Source organism: Nyctereutes procyonoides, unplaced genomic scaffold, assembly GCF_905146905.1.
Source record: "Nyctereutes procyonoides isolate TBG_1078 unplaced genomic scaffold, NYPRO_anot_genome, whole genome shotgun sequence".
Classification (NCBI taxonomy): domain Eukaryota; kingdom Metazoa; phylum Chordata; class Mammalia; order Carnivora; family Canidae; genus Nyctereutes; species Nyctereutes procyonoides.
The window spans coordinates 24,184,176-24,201,172 of NW_026575040.1; the positions used below are offsets into that span (position 1 = coordinate 24,184,176).

General features: G+C 40.2%; 1 protein-coding gene across 1 annotated transcript in view; it reads left to right on the plus strand.

The window, feature by feature from the left end:
• The first annotated feature begins 1,281 nt into the window (after positions 1-1,281).
• Positions 1,282-16,997, plus strand: part of USP50 (ubiquitin specific peptidase 50) — a 45,568-nt gene continuing 29,852 nt past the window's right edge. Inside the window, exons 1-6 of the mRNA XM_055319816.1 lie at positions 1,282-1,308; positions 2,275-2,645; positions 2,940-3,135; positions 5,618-5,827; positions 6,906-7,048; positions 10,913-11,045. Coding sequence (XP_055175791.1) covers positions 1,282-1,308; positions 2,275-2,645; positions 2,940-3,135; positions 5,618-5,827; positions 6,906-7,048; positions 10,913-11,045 — 1,080 coding nt within the window. The remainder of the gene's footprint in view (positions 1,309-2,274; positions 2,646-2,939; positions 3,136-5,617; positions 5,828-6,905; positions 7,049-10,912; positions 11,046-16,997) is intronic.

Below are 16,997 nucleotides of genomic sequence, written 5' to 3' on the forward strand. Positions count from 1 at the left end.
CTTGAGAGACGGAGAGAGAGAGAGCATGCAAGTGCTCACACAAGTGTGGGATGGGGAGAGGCAGAGGGAGAGGGAAAGAGAGAATCTCAAGCAGGCTTCACGCTCAGCATAGAGCCTGATGCAGGGCTCAATCTCAGGACCCTGAGATGGTGACTTGAGTCAGATGCTCAGTCAACTGAACCACCCAGGCACCCCTCCAGTTTATCTTTTAATCTGAAATGATTCTCAGCCTTCTTTATCTTTCCTGACATTTATATTTTTGAAGAGTTTCTTCTTTTATAACCTCGTTTATTTTACTTACTGCAGAGCTGGGAAAAGAGAAATTGGATTGGCTCTAATGGTGTGTGTGTGTGTGTGTGTGTGTGTGTGTGTGTGTGTGTGTGTGTCTACACTCTCTTTGGACTATAGTTGGTGACCATGAAGAGAAAGACTACAGTCTATTCCAATGCTATGCATTTTTCAAAGCAGCAAAATCCAACTGCCTCCCATCCCAGAGTGAGAAATATTCCCTTGGGATCCTAGGAGTTGGATAGTCCCTGGGAGTGGGGATGGGGGCCCAAAGGGGGCAGGGTTGCCATAGTGGACTATGCGGAGGTAAATCTTCTGTGTAGGTGTGTGATATATATATATATATATATTTATATTCAAGAGAAACTGAGTGATGGAGGAAGAGAGGTTATATGTTCAGTTCATCCTCTGAAATCTAATTTTTTTTTAGAAGGGGGTTGGAGAGGAACAGAGGGAGAGGGAGAGAGAGAATCTTAAGCAGCCTCATGTCCAAGCAATGCAGGGCTGGATCTCACAACCCTGAGATCATGACCTGAGCCGAAACCAAGAGTCAGATACTTAAATGACTGAGCCACCCAGGCACCCCTGAAATCTAATACTTTTATGGTTTTTAAGCAGGCAAGGTATCTCGTGGCAACAAGCTAGAATCTTGAGGATGAATGGAAATGATTATGATGCATGGGAAATCCAAGTTGGAATGTACCTGAAGTATATTTAAAAATCAGTTTGCAGCTACTGAAAGGGGAGAGAACCATATAGTTTATTACAAACATAAAGAGCCAAGGTAACAGGCTTTGAGAAATGAAGTTAAAAGGATTAAATGTAGCTCCTGAGTAGAAGTCCAACGTGGTTTCACTAAAATGACTTCGCAGCGGCCCCTCCCTGCAGATGACTTCAGCATCTACTATGTCCTGTGAGCCACTCTCTACTATAGCTTTTATAAGAAGTTCAGTTGGGCGGTGGAGGATACCATACCAAAGGAGTGGCGGGTACATGCCACATTTGGAAGGGTTCCCTCAGGTTTGACCCAGTGGGGGTCCCCCAAAGAGAAGGGAAGATGCCATATATATGTGTGTGTATACACACACACTGTTAGTTATTACATGATATATAAATCCAAATAACTCAGTAGGTAGGTACATAGGTAGATATTCCTTCTCTCCACATTCCACTGTACATATTGTATATATATCTCCACACTCCACTGTACATATATATGTACATATTATATATATATATAATAGGCAAACAACAAAACCATTTAAATGTAATAGTTCCTCTGTAAAACAAGATTTAAAAATAACTATACCTACCCCATAGAATTGTTGAAAGAATTATTTTAAGATTTTATTTATTTATTCATGAGAGACAGAGAGAGAGAGAGAGGCAGAGACACAGAAGCAGGCTCCATGCAGGGAGCCTCATGCAGGCCTCGATCCCAGGACCCCGGGATCACAACCTGAGCCAAAGGCAGCTGCTCAACCACCGAGTCACTCAGGTGTCCCTTGTTGAAAGAATTAAATGGGGTTGTGAGATGGAGCCTTGCCCAAGCTTAACACTCAGCCGGGAAGCTGCTAGAAGATTCTCTCTCTCTCTGCCCCTCCCTCTACTCTGGCACATGCTCTCACCCAAAATAAATAAAACCAAACCAAAAAAAAAAAAAAAAAAAAAGGGAATATAAAACGTGGAAGGAATGAATTAAGACGTAGTGGTTTTAAAGTGTGTTGGAAGTGACCCTCAGCCTACGACAGACGGCTACAGGTATGTGCACCTACGCGTCTATATTCATCTCAGGACCCCCAAAGGATGACCTGAGTCGACATCAAGGGTCGGATACTTGACCGACTGAGTCACCCAGGTGCCTAAAACTTTGGAACTCTGAGGGAAAGTTCGCATTTTTAGCCAATGCGATTCTAGGTCTCTGCAAGGCCAATATTCTCAGGCCTCTTGCTGTGGTTTCGGGAAGAAACTCTGACTTCTGCTTAGTGGGCGGCAGGCGCCATTCGGAGTTCGGGAGGAAGTCGCGCAGGTCAGACCCGGAGCGGGCGGGCGCCCTCGGTCCTTGGCGGGGAGAGAGGCGGGGGTCCGAGCGCTCCGCCCCGGCCGCCCTCCGTCGGGTCCCTCAGGACGCTTTCCCTTCTTTGCCCGCCGCGCCTGCGCAGCGCAGAGTGCACGGATCACCCAGACGCCCCTGCGCTGGCCGAGCTGCGAGCGAGCCCGCCGCGCCGCCAGGGGGTGCCGGGCCTGCGCAACCTGGGCAACACGTGCTACATGAACGCCATCTTGCAGTGTCTGTGCAGCGTTTCGCCGCTGGTGGAATACTTCGTCTCCGGGAAGTACATCACGGCTCTTCGAAAGTAAGGCCGGCTGTGTTCCCTGCGGCGCAGCCCCCACTCCCTAGCCCCCCACCCCCGCCCCGACCTCCCAGGTGAGCTTCGGGAGGGAGCCCTCTCGAGCCCCGCCTCAGGCCGAGCGAGAGCCCCAGAGCCCCAGAGCCCCAGAGCCCCAGGCGCCACTTCCAGAGTGAAGAACACGCGGGGAGCTCGGCCAACAGACGGGCGTGGGGTTTGGTGTGCTGCCCCCTGCTTGAGCTTGTAGGTGCCTTCCTTTCCATTAAGTCGGCCGGGAACATTCTCTGCCCCTCTTCCAAGGGATTGCCGTGAGGTCGCCACTGCTTTCGCCTATGTGATGACAGACATGTGGCTTGGAGACTCAGAATGTGTCTCCCCAGAAGTATTTCGGTCAGCTCTTGGCAACCTCTACCCAGCGTTTATGAAAAAGACACAACAGGATGCTCAGGAATTCTTGATTTATGTCCTGAATGAACTTCATGAAGCTCTGAAAAAAGTGAGTAGGATTAATGGCCTTGAAATAAGATAGACCTTCGGCTCTGTCAGCAACTTTTACTTTTCTCTTTCTTTTCTTTTCTTTTCTTTTCTTTTATTATTTTATTTTATTTATTCATTCATTCATGAGAGACACGGAGAGTCAGAGGCAGAGGGAGAAGCAGGCTCCATGCAGGGAGCCCGTCGTGGGGCTCGATCCCCGATCTCCAGGATCAGGCCCTGGGCCGAAGGCGGTGCTAAACTGCGGAGCCACCAGGGCTGCCCCAACTTTTACTTTTAATTCTTTCATCTGTTCTGTCATTATTGCCCACTCTGTGCAGAGCACAGGTGCTGGGGGGTACCATGGGGCACATTCAAGTCACTATTTGTTTTTGTTATAAAGATTTTATTTATTTATTCATGAGCAGAGGGAGAAGCAGGCTCCATGCAGGGAGCCCAATGCAGGACTCGATCCCGAGACTCCAGGGTCATGCCCTGGGCTGAAGGCAAACACTCAACCGCTGAGCCACCCAGGTGTCCCTCAAGTCACTATTTGAATTGGTCTGTATTTACCAAGCTTAGCTCATCTTCAGAATCACCCGAGAAGAGTTTTACAACACAAATTCTAAGACCCTCACTCCTGTGTTACTGAACTAGATTGTCCTGGGCTGTCCCTTGGGAAAGCTCACGTGGTGTTTCCAGTGATCAACAGGTGTGGGAAACACTAATCTGTTCCCTTTGCAAATAACATCTGCACAGACTAGTTGTTTTTTAAGTGAAAATCACATATTTTTAAATAAAAATATACTCCTCATGAGATAATAACATATAGAACTTTACAACCTAGAATACATGTTCATGGCAACTACAGACCCAAGAAAATAGGAAGCTCCAGGTTAAAGGACAGACCTCAATACTGCAAAGTTTCATCTTCGTGCTAAACATTCTGAACTTGAGTTCTTCACTGGATCAGGACATAACACTTAATAAAACATGAGATTGCCATTTAGGAAGGGTGTTACTTTTCTTTGTAAGACTCGTTGCCTTCAGTCTTGATCTGAGACACATACTCACCAAAAAGAGATCCGTGGTTTTATGTAGTGTCGCTGTGCCAACGTTAGCTTACCTTATACTTACCATCAGGAAATATTTCAGTAAATGATGCAGATGAGAGGCATTGATGACTCTCATCCCTGATCCTCAGATTTCATTTTCCATTCCTGTGATTCCATTTTTCATTTTTACTGATAATAAGATATTCATGGCAGCACTTTTTTTTTTTTAAGCCGGAAGTTAGGGTGGTGGCCAGTAAAATCCCTTAGGTCTTCATATGCACCCAATCTGAAATAAATAGCATTCTCATTCCCAAGACTAAAGTTGGCATTAGGGCCATCAAGTTACCATCAGGTGGAAAACCTCGGTAGTAGGGCATGACGAAAGAAGCAAGGCGAAGGGTAGCAGTGAGCACAGCTCCAAAGTGGAGCTGTCTGTGGAGCTGTCTTTTGAATGTCTAGTGAGGCTGTTCAACCACTGAAAAGCACCAAACTGCTCCCAGAAAGGGTATTCCTCAATATGAGCTAGATCAAATCAGGCTACAAGGCTAAATTGAGCTGCCTTAGCAATTTAAGATTTGCTCTTTTAAAGAAGTTTGTTTTAAAGATTTTATTTATTATTCATGAGAGATACACAGAGAGGGCAGAGACATAGGCAGAGGGAGAAGCAGGCTCCCTGCGGGGAGCCCAATGTGGGACTCAATCCCAGGACCCGGGGACCACAACCCGAGTCAAAGGCAGACGCCCAACCACTGAGCCACTGAGGTGCCCCCAAAAAGTGTTTTCTAACAATAGAAGTAGAAGATGCTAAATCTGGAGGGGCTGGAGGGAGGACAGATTTCATTTATCTCCTCCATCAGTTTGCATGACTGAAAGCTAGTTCAAAAGCTTACTTGTCCTCTTCCCAAGAAGAACTGCCTCTAGGACCCTGTATCATATGATCATAAGCTCTCTGCTTCTGGGCACGGACATGTGTTTTACCAGCCTTAGTGTGTCATCATTCCTCAGCTTTGCTTAAGGAGGAAAATAACTGAATTATCAGAAATCAATCCTAATATATACTTTTCTTAAAAAGGGATTTACTTATTTAGAGAGAGAGAGCACAAGGAGGGCAGAGAATCTTAAGCTGACTCCCTGATGGGCTCAGAGCTCCATGCAAGGCTGGCTGGGGAGCCTCACTGGAGCTCCACACGGGGCTCGATCTCAAAGCCCTGGGATCATGACCTGAGCGGAAATCAAGAGCCCAACACTCAACTGACTGAGCCACCCAGTTGCCCCACATAACATGTACACTTAAGAAGACCTTACCTGTGTATTGTCTGAATCCAAAATTAATTGGTTTCCAGTAGCAGTGTATCATTCTGATCGAAAAAAAAAAATCAAGTCATTCTGTTAAAAGCTTTCTTTTGATAACCAATTGTTGATTTGGGGCCAATTTGTTCCTTGATTCAGTACCATCGAAAAAGATCATATGAAAAAGGATCTGTTCCCAGATGCTGCAGGAAGGTGATTGCCAATGAGTCCTCCATCATCACACAGCTGTTTGAAGGGCAGCTCAACTACAGCATCATGTGTTTGAAGTGTGAGAACTGTACCTACAAGAATGAAGTCTTCACCGTCCTCTCTCTCCCCATTCCATCCGAATATGAGTGCTCTCTTCAGGTAGGGATTCTTGCTCCTGGATACCATCTCAGGGCTGCTTCCTACATTGTCTATTATGAGGGGGGTGTTCTATAACTTAAAACAAATTGGAAGCCCATGATGACTATATTTTGTAGAAAAGCAACGTATAGTCAAAAGTTACTGTGAATTCAGTTGTATTTCTAAATGTAATTGTTAAAACAGCCTCACTGTAAAATTGAAATGACTGGTGGGATTTGTTCATTCTATTTAAGATGGCCTGGTGCATACAGGGAATTTACCTCTTGAATTTTCCTCACCATAATACCAAAAATTAATCTGTAAATCCAGGTAGCGGTAGAAGGCAGGGGACAGCTAGAAGGCAGGGAGCAAGAAGTATCCTTGAAGAATAATACATATTTATATTTTTCTACCTAAATTGTGAAGATACATCTGCTGCTATAAGTTTTCCCATACCAGAATTGGAGAACAGAATCCTACTACTTATGTAGAAGTAGGCTTAATTCTCAGATGGAATTGCTGAAGAAGATTGGAAACAAAATCCAAAGACACTAAATGAGGCACTGGCGTGTGTACTGAAACACACAGTCTGCACTCATCTTTCTCTTTGGGTTAATGGTTTGCAGAGCGGGGGGCTGGCTACATTCAGGATGGCTTCTGGGGGCATGGGATCAAGTTCTGTTCTGCTGTCTTCATTTTGGGTCACCTCAAAACACGGGACATGGTCATTTTCAGTTTCTGGATCACTTTTGTGATGAGACAAATAACCTAAAACAGCTGCCTGACTTGGTTAGTCGAAACTGCACAGTCAATATTATTCTGAAATAAACCAGAAATGTTAAAATGCTGATCCAGAGATTGGAAGTGAGATGGGCACTTGGATCCATTTCAGTAACTAAGTGAGAGAGATGCACCTCCTTTTGTCAGGTAGGTTTTAAACCTGTCCAGGCAACAGCTCATGACACAGGGCCTCCTGGATGTGTTGACTTTGGGGAAAGCACTGAAGATCACATTTCCACAACTGTTGCAAAGTGCTACTGTAAACAGGCTGGGCTGCAGTTGATCCAAAGTAGTCCCAAATGCTTTTTTACCTCCATAGGACTGTCTCCAGTGTTTTTTTCAACAAGACACACTGACCTGGAATAACCAAATTCACTGTTCTTTCTGTGAAACCAAGCAAGAAACAGCTGTAAGGGCCAGTATTTCCAAAGCACCAAAAATAATTATCTTTCATTTAAAAAGGTATGGATTTTGATGTTTTCTGAGATTTTTTTAATGGCTTTCTCGAGATAGAATTCACAGATCGTGCAATTCACCCATTTAAAGTGTACAATTCAGGGGCGCCGGGGTGGCTCAGTTGGGTAAGTGTCCGATTCTTGGTTTCCACTCATGTCTTGATGTCAGGATTGCGAGACTGAGCTCTTGTTTCAGGCTCTGAGCTCACTGAGGAGTCTGCTTGAGAGTCTCTCTCCCTCTCCTTCTGCCCCTGCTGCTTGTGCACATGCTCTCTCTAAAAGAAAGACTTAAAAGTACAGTGTACACTTCAATGGTATTCAGTATATTACATTAGTTTTTAAAAATTTGTGATAAAACACAGGTAACATAAAATCCATGCTTTTAACCTTTTTATTGAACTCTAACAGTGTTAGATTAGGTTCAGGTGTACAATATAGTGATTCAAAAATTCTGCTTTCTGTGCCTATAAACTCGCCTGTTCTAGGTACTTCATGTACATGGAATCATACAATGTTTGTCCTTTTTGCTGACCTATTTCACTTAGAATATGTTTTCAAGGTTCATCCATGTTGTGGTATGTACTGGAAGTTCATTTCTTTCTATAGCTGAATAATATCCCATTGTGTCTGCATCATATTTTGCTTGTTTATTTGTCTGTTGATAGACATTTGGCACTCACAATGAGGACTTTTAAAAAAATAAATTCCCTGGCCTCACCTTTGGGAATTCTTATTCCACAGGTCTGAGGTGGATTCTAAACATCATGATTTTAATTTTTTAATCCCACCTCATTTTTATTATAAAAAGTTTCAAATCTACAGAAAAATTCTAAGAATATATAATGCCCTAGGATCTTCATTAATATTGGTGACATTGCCCCATTTCCTTCTTTTCTTTCTTTCTTTCTTTCTTTCTTTCTTTCTTTCTTTCTTTCTTTCTTTCTTTCTTTCTTTCTTTCTTTCTTTCTCTTTCTTTCTTTCTCTTTCTTTCTTTCTTTCTTTCTTTCTTTCTTTCTTTCTTTCTTTCTTTCTTTCTTTCTTCTTTCTTTCCTCTACCTCCCTCTTCTTTCCTTCATCCCTTCCATTTTATTAGCTGAATTCTGAAATAAGAAGCAAACCCCATGGCATTTCCTGCTTAAGTACTTAAGTGTATATCACCTGAGAATGAGGACATTCTTTGACATAATCACAACACCATTATCATGCTCAAGAAATGTAACAGCGATTTCCCATCACCTAACATACAATCTATATCTAAATTTTTCATCTCCAAAATGCCTTTTGTAACTTCTAATCCAGCATCCAGTCCAGGGTCATATACTGCACGTGGCTGTCTCTTTATTTTTTCTAAAGATTTTACTTATTTGAGAGAAAGAGCACAAGCAGGGGCAGAGGGAGAGGGAGAAGCAGGTTCCCTACTCAGCAGGGAGCCCTATGTGGGGCTTGATCCCAGGACTCTGGGATCATGACCTGAGCTGAAGGCAGACACTCAACCAACAGAGTCAGCCAGGTGCTCCTGGCTGTTTCTTTAGTCTCTTAATCTAGGATAATCCTTCTACCTTTTTATATATTTAAACTTTTTTTTTCTCATTAAAAAAGTCCTTGGTGGGGATCCCTGGGTGGCTCAGCAGTTCAGCGCCTGCCTTTGGCCCGGGGCATGGTCCTGGAGTCCCAGGATCAAGTTCCGTATCGGGCTCCCGGCATGGAGCCTGCTTCTCCCTCTGCCTGTGTCTCTGCCTCTCTCTCTCTCTTTCATGAATAAATAAATAAAATCTTTTTAAAAAAGTCCTTGGGGAGTCCATTGTTTATATTATATGCCCCATTCTGTATTTATCTAATTGCTTCCCCATGGTGAGATTCAGTATAAACTTTTTTTTTTAGTGGAAATGCAGACTAGGTGATGTTCTTTTATTTGTCACCACATTATATCAGGAGGCACATCATAAAAGTTTGTCCCACTCTTGGTGATGTTAAGTTTGATGCCATAGTTAATTAAGATAGTGACTAGAAGATCCCACCATTTATAAGTATAGTTTCCCCTCTATAATTAACATGAATCTGGATTTTTTTTTTAAATTTATTTATTCATGAGAGACAGAGAGAGGCAGAGACAGAGGCAGAGAGAGAAGCAGGCTCCCTGTGAGGAACCTTATTCAGGACTCAATCCCAGGACCCCAGGATCATGATGAGCCAATGATGCTCAACCACTGAGCCACCCATGTGCCCCAACTCATGGATATTTTAAAAATTAATGTGCCTAATATCCATTACTATCATCATCCTTCTTTATGCTTAAATTACTCAAAATTGGCCAGTGGTAACCCCTTTAAGCCTGCTTCTCTGAGCCCATTAGTTAGTTAATACAGATTTATTAAAGTATAATTGCAAGTATAAAATGTATCCTTTTTTTAAGTGTGTAGTCCTATGAATTTTGACAAATGCATGGTCATGTAGCCAGCAGAGCCAACATAGAACTCTGTCCATCACCCCAAAAAGTTTTCTCATGCTTTCTCATCATCCACCCCTTCTCCCACACTCAGTCCCTGGAAAGGTTTGATCTGATTTCCTGTCTTTATAGTTCTGCCTTTCCCAGAATATCCTATGTTATGTATGCCATGTGCAGTTTTTTTTGTTTTGTTTTGTTTTTAGTTTGGCTTCTTTCACTTAGCATAGTGTTTCTGAGATTAATTCATGTTGTTAGTGAGTTACTGGTTCTTTCCTTTTTATTGCTATGTAGTATTCCCTTTCATGAATATACCACTCTTATGGGTGTTTTTTTTTTTTTAATTAAGTAGGCTCCACACCCATTGTGAGGCTTGAACTCATGACCCTGGCATCAGAGGTTGCATGGATTACCAACTGAGCCAGCCAGGCACTCCTTATACCACAATTGTTTATCCATTCATGAGTTGATGAATATTTGGGTTGATTCCAATTTGTGGCAGATATGAATTCAGCTGCTATAAACATTAGCATATAGGTTTTTATGTGGGTATAAATCTTCATTTCTTTTGCTATGATATGTAGGCACAGGATTGTTGGGTCAGATGGTAGGTACTCCCTTAGTTTTTGCAAACAAGGTGTCTTGCTGAAAGCATGAGGATATCTCAGGTTCACACAGTAATTTCCCTGCCCCAGACCTAAATCAGCCATTCAGCCATTTTTCCAAAGTGAACTTTTTTACTTAATTTATGTATTTAGAGGGGGACAAGAGGAGCAGAGGGAGAGAGAGAATCTTACACAGGTTCCATGCCCAGCTCAGAGCCCAATGTAGGGCTTGATCTCCTGACCCCGAGATCACCATCTGAGCAGAAATCAAGAGTTGGGTGCCTAACTGAGCCACCCAGGCACCATCATAATTTATTTTTTAAAAAGCTCCAGGGTGATTCTGATAGGAATTCAGATTTTGGAATTGTTGATCTATATAACAAATAGAGAATGGGACAAGATTTTTGGAAAATTTTATCTTTTTAAAGATATATAAAAACCTGAGAGTTGGAAAATGAGACACTGCTGAAACGACACATGCTAAAGTCAAGATAAGGAAAAGCTGAGTCAATCAATGTGTTTTCTACTCCTTGATGCCAAACCTGGCTTTGTCCCCATCTTCTCCTCTCCCTGGATTGACTCTGTACTGTCTCACCTCCTGACTCACACCTCTGGCATAACGAGTCTCAGTTCAGCTGACACATGTGGATGTGGAGATTATAAATACACATAGATAAGAAAAAAATTTATGTACAGGTCTGTGCCAAATTATTTTTCCAAGAAATTATTTTTAACTGTATTGGAATTTACCAAGGTATGTAGACTTCATTCATGAATGGTTTACAAACTTACTTTATGTTTCGTACATTTATCCTCTCTCCAGATTTGACATTCTGGGTACAATGAAAAGGAAACTGAGAACAGATATTCATTACCCACTCACCAACTTGGACCTTACTCCTTACATTTGTCCAGTTTTTCGGAAACACCCTAAATACAATCTCTGTGCAGTGGTGGTGAGTAAAATACTAAAATAATTTAAAATAGCACAAGTTTAAAGAAAACTGTAGCATTATATACTTTGAATGCCTAGTCTCATCTTTCCCTCACTTCTCCTATATTCTTCTTTTTAAAGCAAAATATATAGCCTAGAACTTTCCGTGTTGACTTCAAACAGTAGAATAATAGAAGAATAAAATGTCCTATCCACTGCTTCCTTACTCATTGGCTCTATCAGATCTGGGAGCATTTGCAAAGTGGGCCGCAGGAACAGCAGAAATTAGTATGAATAGCTTTATGTTGTATGTTCATGAGCCACTCTATGGCCAAAGCCCTCAGACACACTGCACAGGACAGTCCCAGAGTTGCTGCCTATGTGCATCCAGTCCCCAGGAAACTCTGCGGGTTCCCTTTGGCTTTTTTTTTTTTTTTTAATTTTTTTTATTTCTTTATGATAGTCACAGAGAGAGAGAGAGAGAGAGAGAGGCAGAGACACAGGCAGAGGGAGAAGCAGGCTCCATGCACCGGGAGCCCGATGTGGGATTCGATCCCGGGTCTCCAGGATCGCGCCCTGGGCCAAAGGCAGGCGCTAAACCGCTGTGCCACCCAGGGATCCCTCCCTTTGGCTTTAAGTCAATCATCATTACTGAGGATTCCCTAAAGGAAAGAAAGCATGGGATATAACTCAGACCAAATCATCCAGAATTTCCCACAATGTCAAAAAGCGCCAAGCACGAAGCCATTCTTCAGTTTCCATTCTGGATCACATGTTAACAGTCTTTAGAACCTGAGGTCCAGGGGGATGCACAGAAGTATGCTTCACCAGGTTCTCTGATACACCAAAGTCTCATTTGCCTATTCAGCATGTTGAATTAATATGGTGCTCAATGTTAGTCCTACTCTTTAACCTCTTTCACATCTCAGAACCATACCTTCAAAGTTTAAAAAAAAGATTGTTCTTTATTTTTTCTTTTTACTTCAAGCCTGACATTTTCCTTCTTTGTCATTTATCCTGCCCTCACAGGAGCTTTTCCTTCTGTCACTTCCCTACTGGAGATCTAAAGTGACATCTTCTTTATCATATCAAATATAGACTCTACTGTGAATTCCAAAATGACACAGGAACTGCCTCTGCTGTATTTCACTGTTCACATTTCTTGTGATAAGTGTTTTTTCTTTAAGAAAACCCAAAAGATAGCTGAATTAAAAAAAAAAGAGAGAGAGAGAGCGCACATATAATTACTACATTATGAGAAGATACACATTTGTGTAAAGAGTCATCCCAAGCTTCCTATAAATTTATAATCCTTTTAGTGTTTAAATTATTATTAGTTAATTGAGGTGATGAAAGTTGGTTTTGAAAGAGAAATATATTTAGAATTTAGAATCAACTGCCAGTTGATAATCAGAAATAAGAACTAAGCATCTTTGAAACCATGATGTATATATAGTCATATGGAAAGGCCTAGATCTCTACTCCTCAAGCTGTAGTCCACAGGAGCCCCACAGCACCGACACCCTCTCTTAGAAATAAAGAATTTCAGGTTCCACCCAGGGTTTATGACTCAGAACATGCATTTTAGCAAGATTTCCAATGTGATCCGAATGCATGCTGAAGTTTGAGAAGATTGCTAGACCCCAAACTGGTATTTTTCCAGTCTTTGCATGAGCCCCTGAAGAGCTTACTGCTTTACAAGGCAGGCTCTTTAACCCACCAGATTTGTTTGATTTGCTATACAAATGTATAGTGTTTGTTACGTACCAGCTACCATTCTAAGTGCTTTGCAAATAATCGATCATATAATCTTTATATAGCCCTGTGAGGTAAGCACTAGTATTACCCCCATTTTACAGAATGGAGAACAACATACAGGGGTTAAATAATCTGCTTCAGTCATATCGCCTACAGAGGGCAGAGCCGTGGTCTGAGGTTAGGCAGGCTGGCTCTCAGAGTCTCACTGTCACTACTACATTATGCTGCCTCTGATAATGTAAATCTGCTTTTCTCCTTGTAATTTCTTCTGTTTATCCGCATTCTGTCCTTTGTAGTAATAACAGTAATGGTGTTATATAGTAATAACTTATATAATAATATACAGTTATGACAATGTACAGTATAATAATATACAGTAATAACAGTACATATATGGCTTTACAGTTAAATGCTGTTCTCTGGCAGTTTGTATACTATACTAATAACTTGTTTCTTGAAGGTTTGTTAGAATTAAACAGAAAAACCATCTGCTACTGGAATGTTTGTCCTTAATAGGTGGATTTTCAAATACTAGCTTAATTTGCTTTAGCTATTATAGGTCTATTCAGGATATCTGTATCTTCATTTTTTTCAAAAATAAACCTTATTTGGAGTAAAACATACATATATAGAAAAATCCATATCACAAGTGTAAAATTCAATGAATTTTCAAAAAGTGGACCTGCCCATGTAACCAGAAGTCACTATCACTAACACCCTAACTGGCCTTGTGCCCAGTTCTAGTCTGGGAAACCACTAACTGGTGACAGGATAGATTTTGCCAGCTTTTGTGCTTTATAGAAATAGGATCACACAGTATGTACTCTTTTGTGTCTAGTTCTTATCACTCAGAATTATGCAACATTCATTCATATTGTTCCATGCATTGTAGTTTGTTCGTTCTACTTGCTGTAGAGTATTCCATTCTGTGAAAATACTACAAATTCCTCTATCCAAAGATCATGATGACATTCACCTGTATTATCTTACAAAATCACAGTATTACCTTAACACAGTTTTTAAAGTTATATTTAAAATTGTCCATTTTTCACTATTGGTGGGAATGCAAATCAGTGCAGCCATCAGCCATTGTGGAAAACAGTACAAAGATTCCTCAAAAAATTGAAAATAGAACTACCCTACAATCTAACAATTGTGCTACTAGGTATTTACCCAAAGGATACAAAAATACTAATTTGAAGGGATACATGCACCCCATTGTTTATAGCAGCATTATCAACGATAGCCAAATTGTGGAAGCAGCCCAGGTATCCATCGACTGATGAAGGGATAAAGAAGGTGTGGTGTATATATATTACACAATGAAATATTCTCAGCCATCAAAAAGAATGAAATCTTACCACGTGCAATGACGTGGATGGAGCTAGAGAGCATCATGCTAAGCAAACTAAGCTAGTCACAGAAAGACAAATACCATTTGTGGAATTTAAGAAACAAAGCAAACGATTATTGGGGGGGGGGCAGGGAAGAGAGAGAGGCAAATCAAGAAACAGACTCCGAACTATAGAGAACAAACTGAGGGTTCCTGGAAGGGTGGGGGTGGGAGGATGGGTGAAATAGGTGATAGAGATTAAAGAGGACACTTGTGATGACCACTGGGTGTCATATGTAGGTGTTGAGTCATTAAATTGTACTTGAAACTAATAGTACGCATGTGTTAACTAACTGGAATTTAAATTTTAAAAGTGCAGTTTCTGTATTTTCAAATTTATGGGAGCCAATGAATACACACATATACACATACATGGAGTGTGTGTGTGCACTGGTCATTTAGAGGTGCATTTTTTCAATTCCAAACATATTTTTTTTTTTTAAATTTTTATTTATTTATTTATGATAGTCACATTGAATGAGAGAGAGAGAGGCAGAGACACAGGCAGAGGGAGAAGCAGGCTCCATGCACCGGGAGCCCGACGTGGGATTCGATCCCGGGTCTCCAGGATCGCGCCCTGGGCCAAAGGCAGGCGCCAAACCGCTGCGCCACCCAGGGATCCCCCAAACATATTTTTATTAAGTTTTAAAATTTTAAATCCAGTAAACATACAGTGTTATATTACTTTCAGGTGTATAATATAGTGATTCAACAATTCTATACATTATTCAGTGCTCATCGTGATAAGTGTACTGTTTAATTCCTATCACCTAGTTCACTAATTCCCAACCACTTCCCCTTTGATATGCTTTATTTTGAAGTAGTACCCTCTGTTAAAGGTTTTTTTCTCAACAAGAACATTTTTACTGGAAGCATGCTTAGAGTACATAGTTCTAAAAGATATATACATTCGATCCAAGAAAAATAGAGTTCACATTTTCTTCAAATACATAGAGACGAATCCCCTGGTTAAATCACATTTAAAAAGATACAACAAATATTACAAATTTAAGAACACTGAAATCATACCAAGTATATTTTCCAAATATAGTGGTACAAAATAAAGATTAACAATAAAATAAAACTAGAAAAATCTATACTGTAAATGTTATTTAATACATAAAAATTAAACAACACACTACTGCACAATGTGCCACATAAGAAATTAACCAACAAATTGGAAAATAACTGAATAAGAAATTAAATGACAAATCAAAATCTGTCTCAAAACAAAAGAAAAAAGAAAACACAGTATTCCAAAACCTATGGGATGCACCAAAAGCAGATGTTAGAGTGAAATTTATGCTATAGATGTTTGCATAAGAAACGAAGTTCAAATAAACTGCACTACATTAAAAGGAACTAGAAAAAGAAGAAACTTAACTGAGATTTAGTAGAGGAAGGAAATAACAAAAGTCAGAAATAAAATAGGGACCAGAATAAAAAATAACATAACGTTGAAATTAATGACCAGTCTTTCCAAAAAAATAAACAAAATTGGCAATGCTTTAACTACATTAACTAAGAAAAAGATTCAAAAACCAAAATGAGAAATGGGAGAGAAAACAGATAACCACAGAAATAGTGTGATAACAGGCTAATATAACCAATTAAATACTAACTTGATAACTTGGGAAAAAACCCCAGATGATTCCTAAAAAACACACGTTACCATGATTGAATCATGAATCTTGTATCTAGAAAGTAGGAAATCTTCTTAGACCAATAGTAAGAATGAAAGTTGAACTAGGAATCAAAAATCTTCCAGCAGAGAAAAGCCCAAGACAACATACATGGTTGCATGGTGAATCCTACCAAACATTTAATGAATAATTGATAATCTTTATCAAAGTCTTACAAATAATGGAATAGAGGGAACACATTCAAAATCATTCTAGGAGGCCAGTACTAATTTGATACCAAAGCAGGATTAAAACAATACAAGAACAAAAAAGTCTGGTTTGTCCAATGTAATTATTACTACTCTTTCTTTTGACATCCATTTGTATGATAAATCCACACATGATTTTTTTATAGTTGTTTTTTGTTACTGACTTTTAAAAAAGATTTTATTTATTTATTCATGAGAGACACAGAGAGAGAGAGGCAGAGACATAGGCAGAGAGAGAAGCAGGCTCCCTCCGGGGAGCCTGATGTGGGACTCCATCCCTGGACTCCAGGTGCTCAACCCCTGAGCTGCCCAGGCATCCCTTGTTACTAATTTCTAACTTAATTGCATTTTTACCAAAAAGTGGTCCAAATGTTATCCATTCTTTGTATGTGTTAATACTTGCCTTGTGATCTAGATTTATGTGTGCTTGAAAGAAATTTTAAATTAGATTCAGGGTTCCATAGGTCCATTAGATATAATTTGCTAATTATGTTCTTCAAATAGTGTATATACTCTTAATAAGTTTTTGTTTTTTCAAAATTAATAACTGAAGGATGTGTGTTAAAAGATTGTGATTTTGTCAAATTCTTCTAATAATTGTCATTTTTTATTTCCATAATTTGAAGCTATGTGTAGCTTTCTATCTTTGTAGTGAATTGCTCCTTTTTTCATAATAAGGAGAATCTTCTATCCTTAATAATGCTTTTTACTTGAAGTCTATCTAGTCCGATATTGATAAAACTATGCCACCTTTTTTTTGGATGATTTTTTCATATTCTACCCTTTTATTTTTTTCCCTTTTAACTGTCATTATGTGATATTTGATAAATATGAAAGAATATATATCAGATATATGTATCTGATACATATATCAGATATATGTATGTCATGAAACATATGTGAATACCTATGAAATTATCACCCAACTTAAA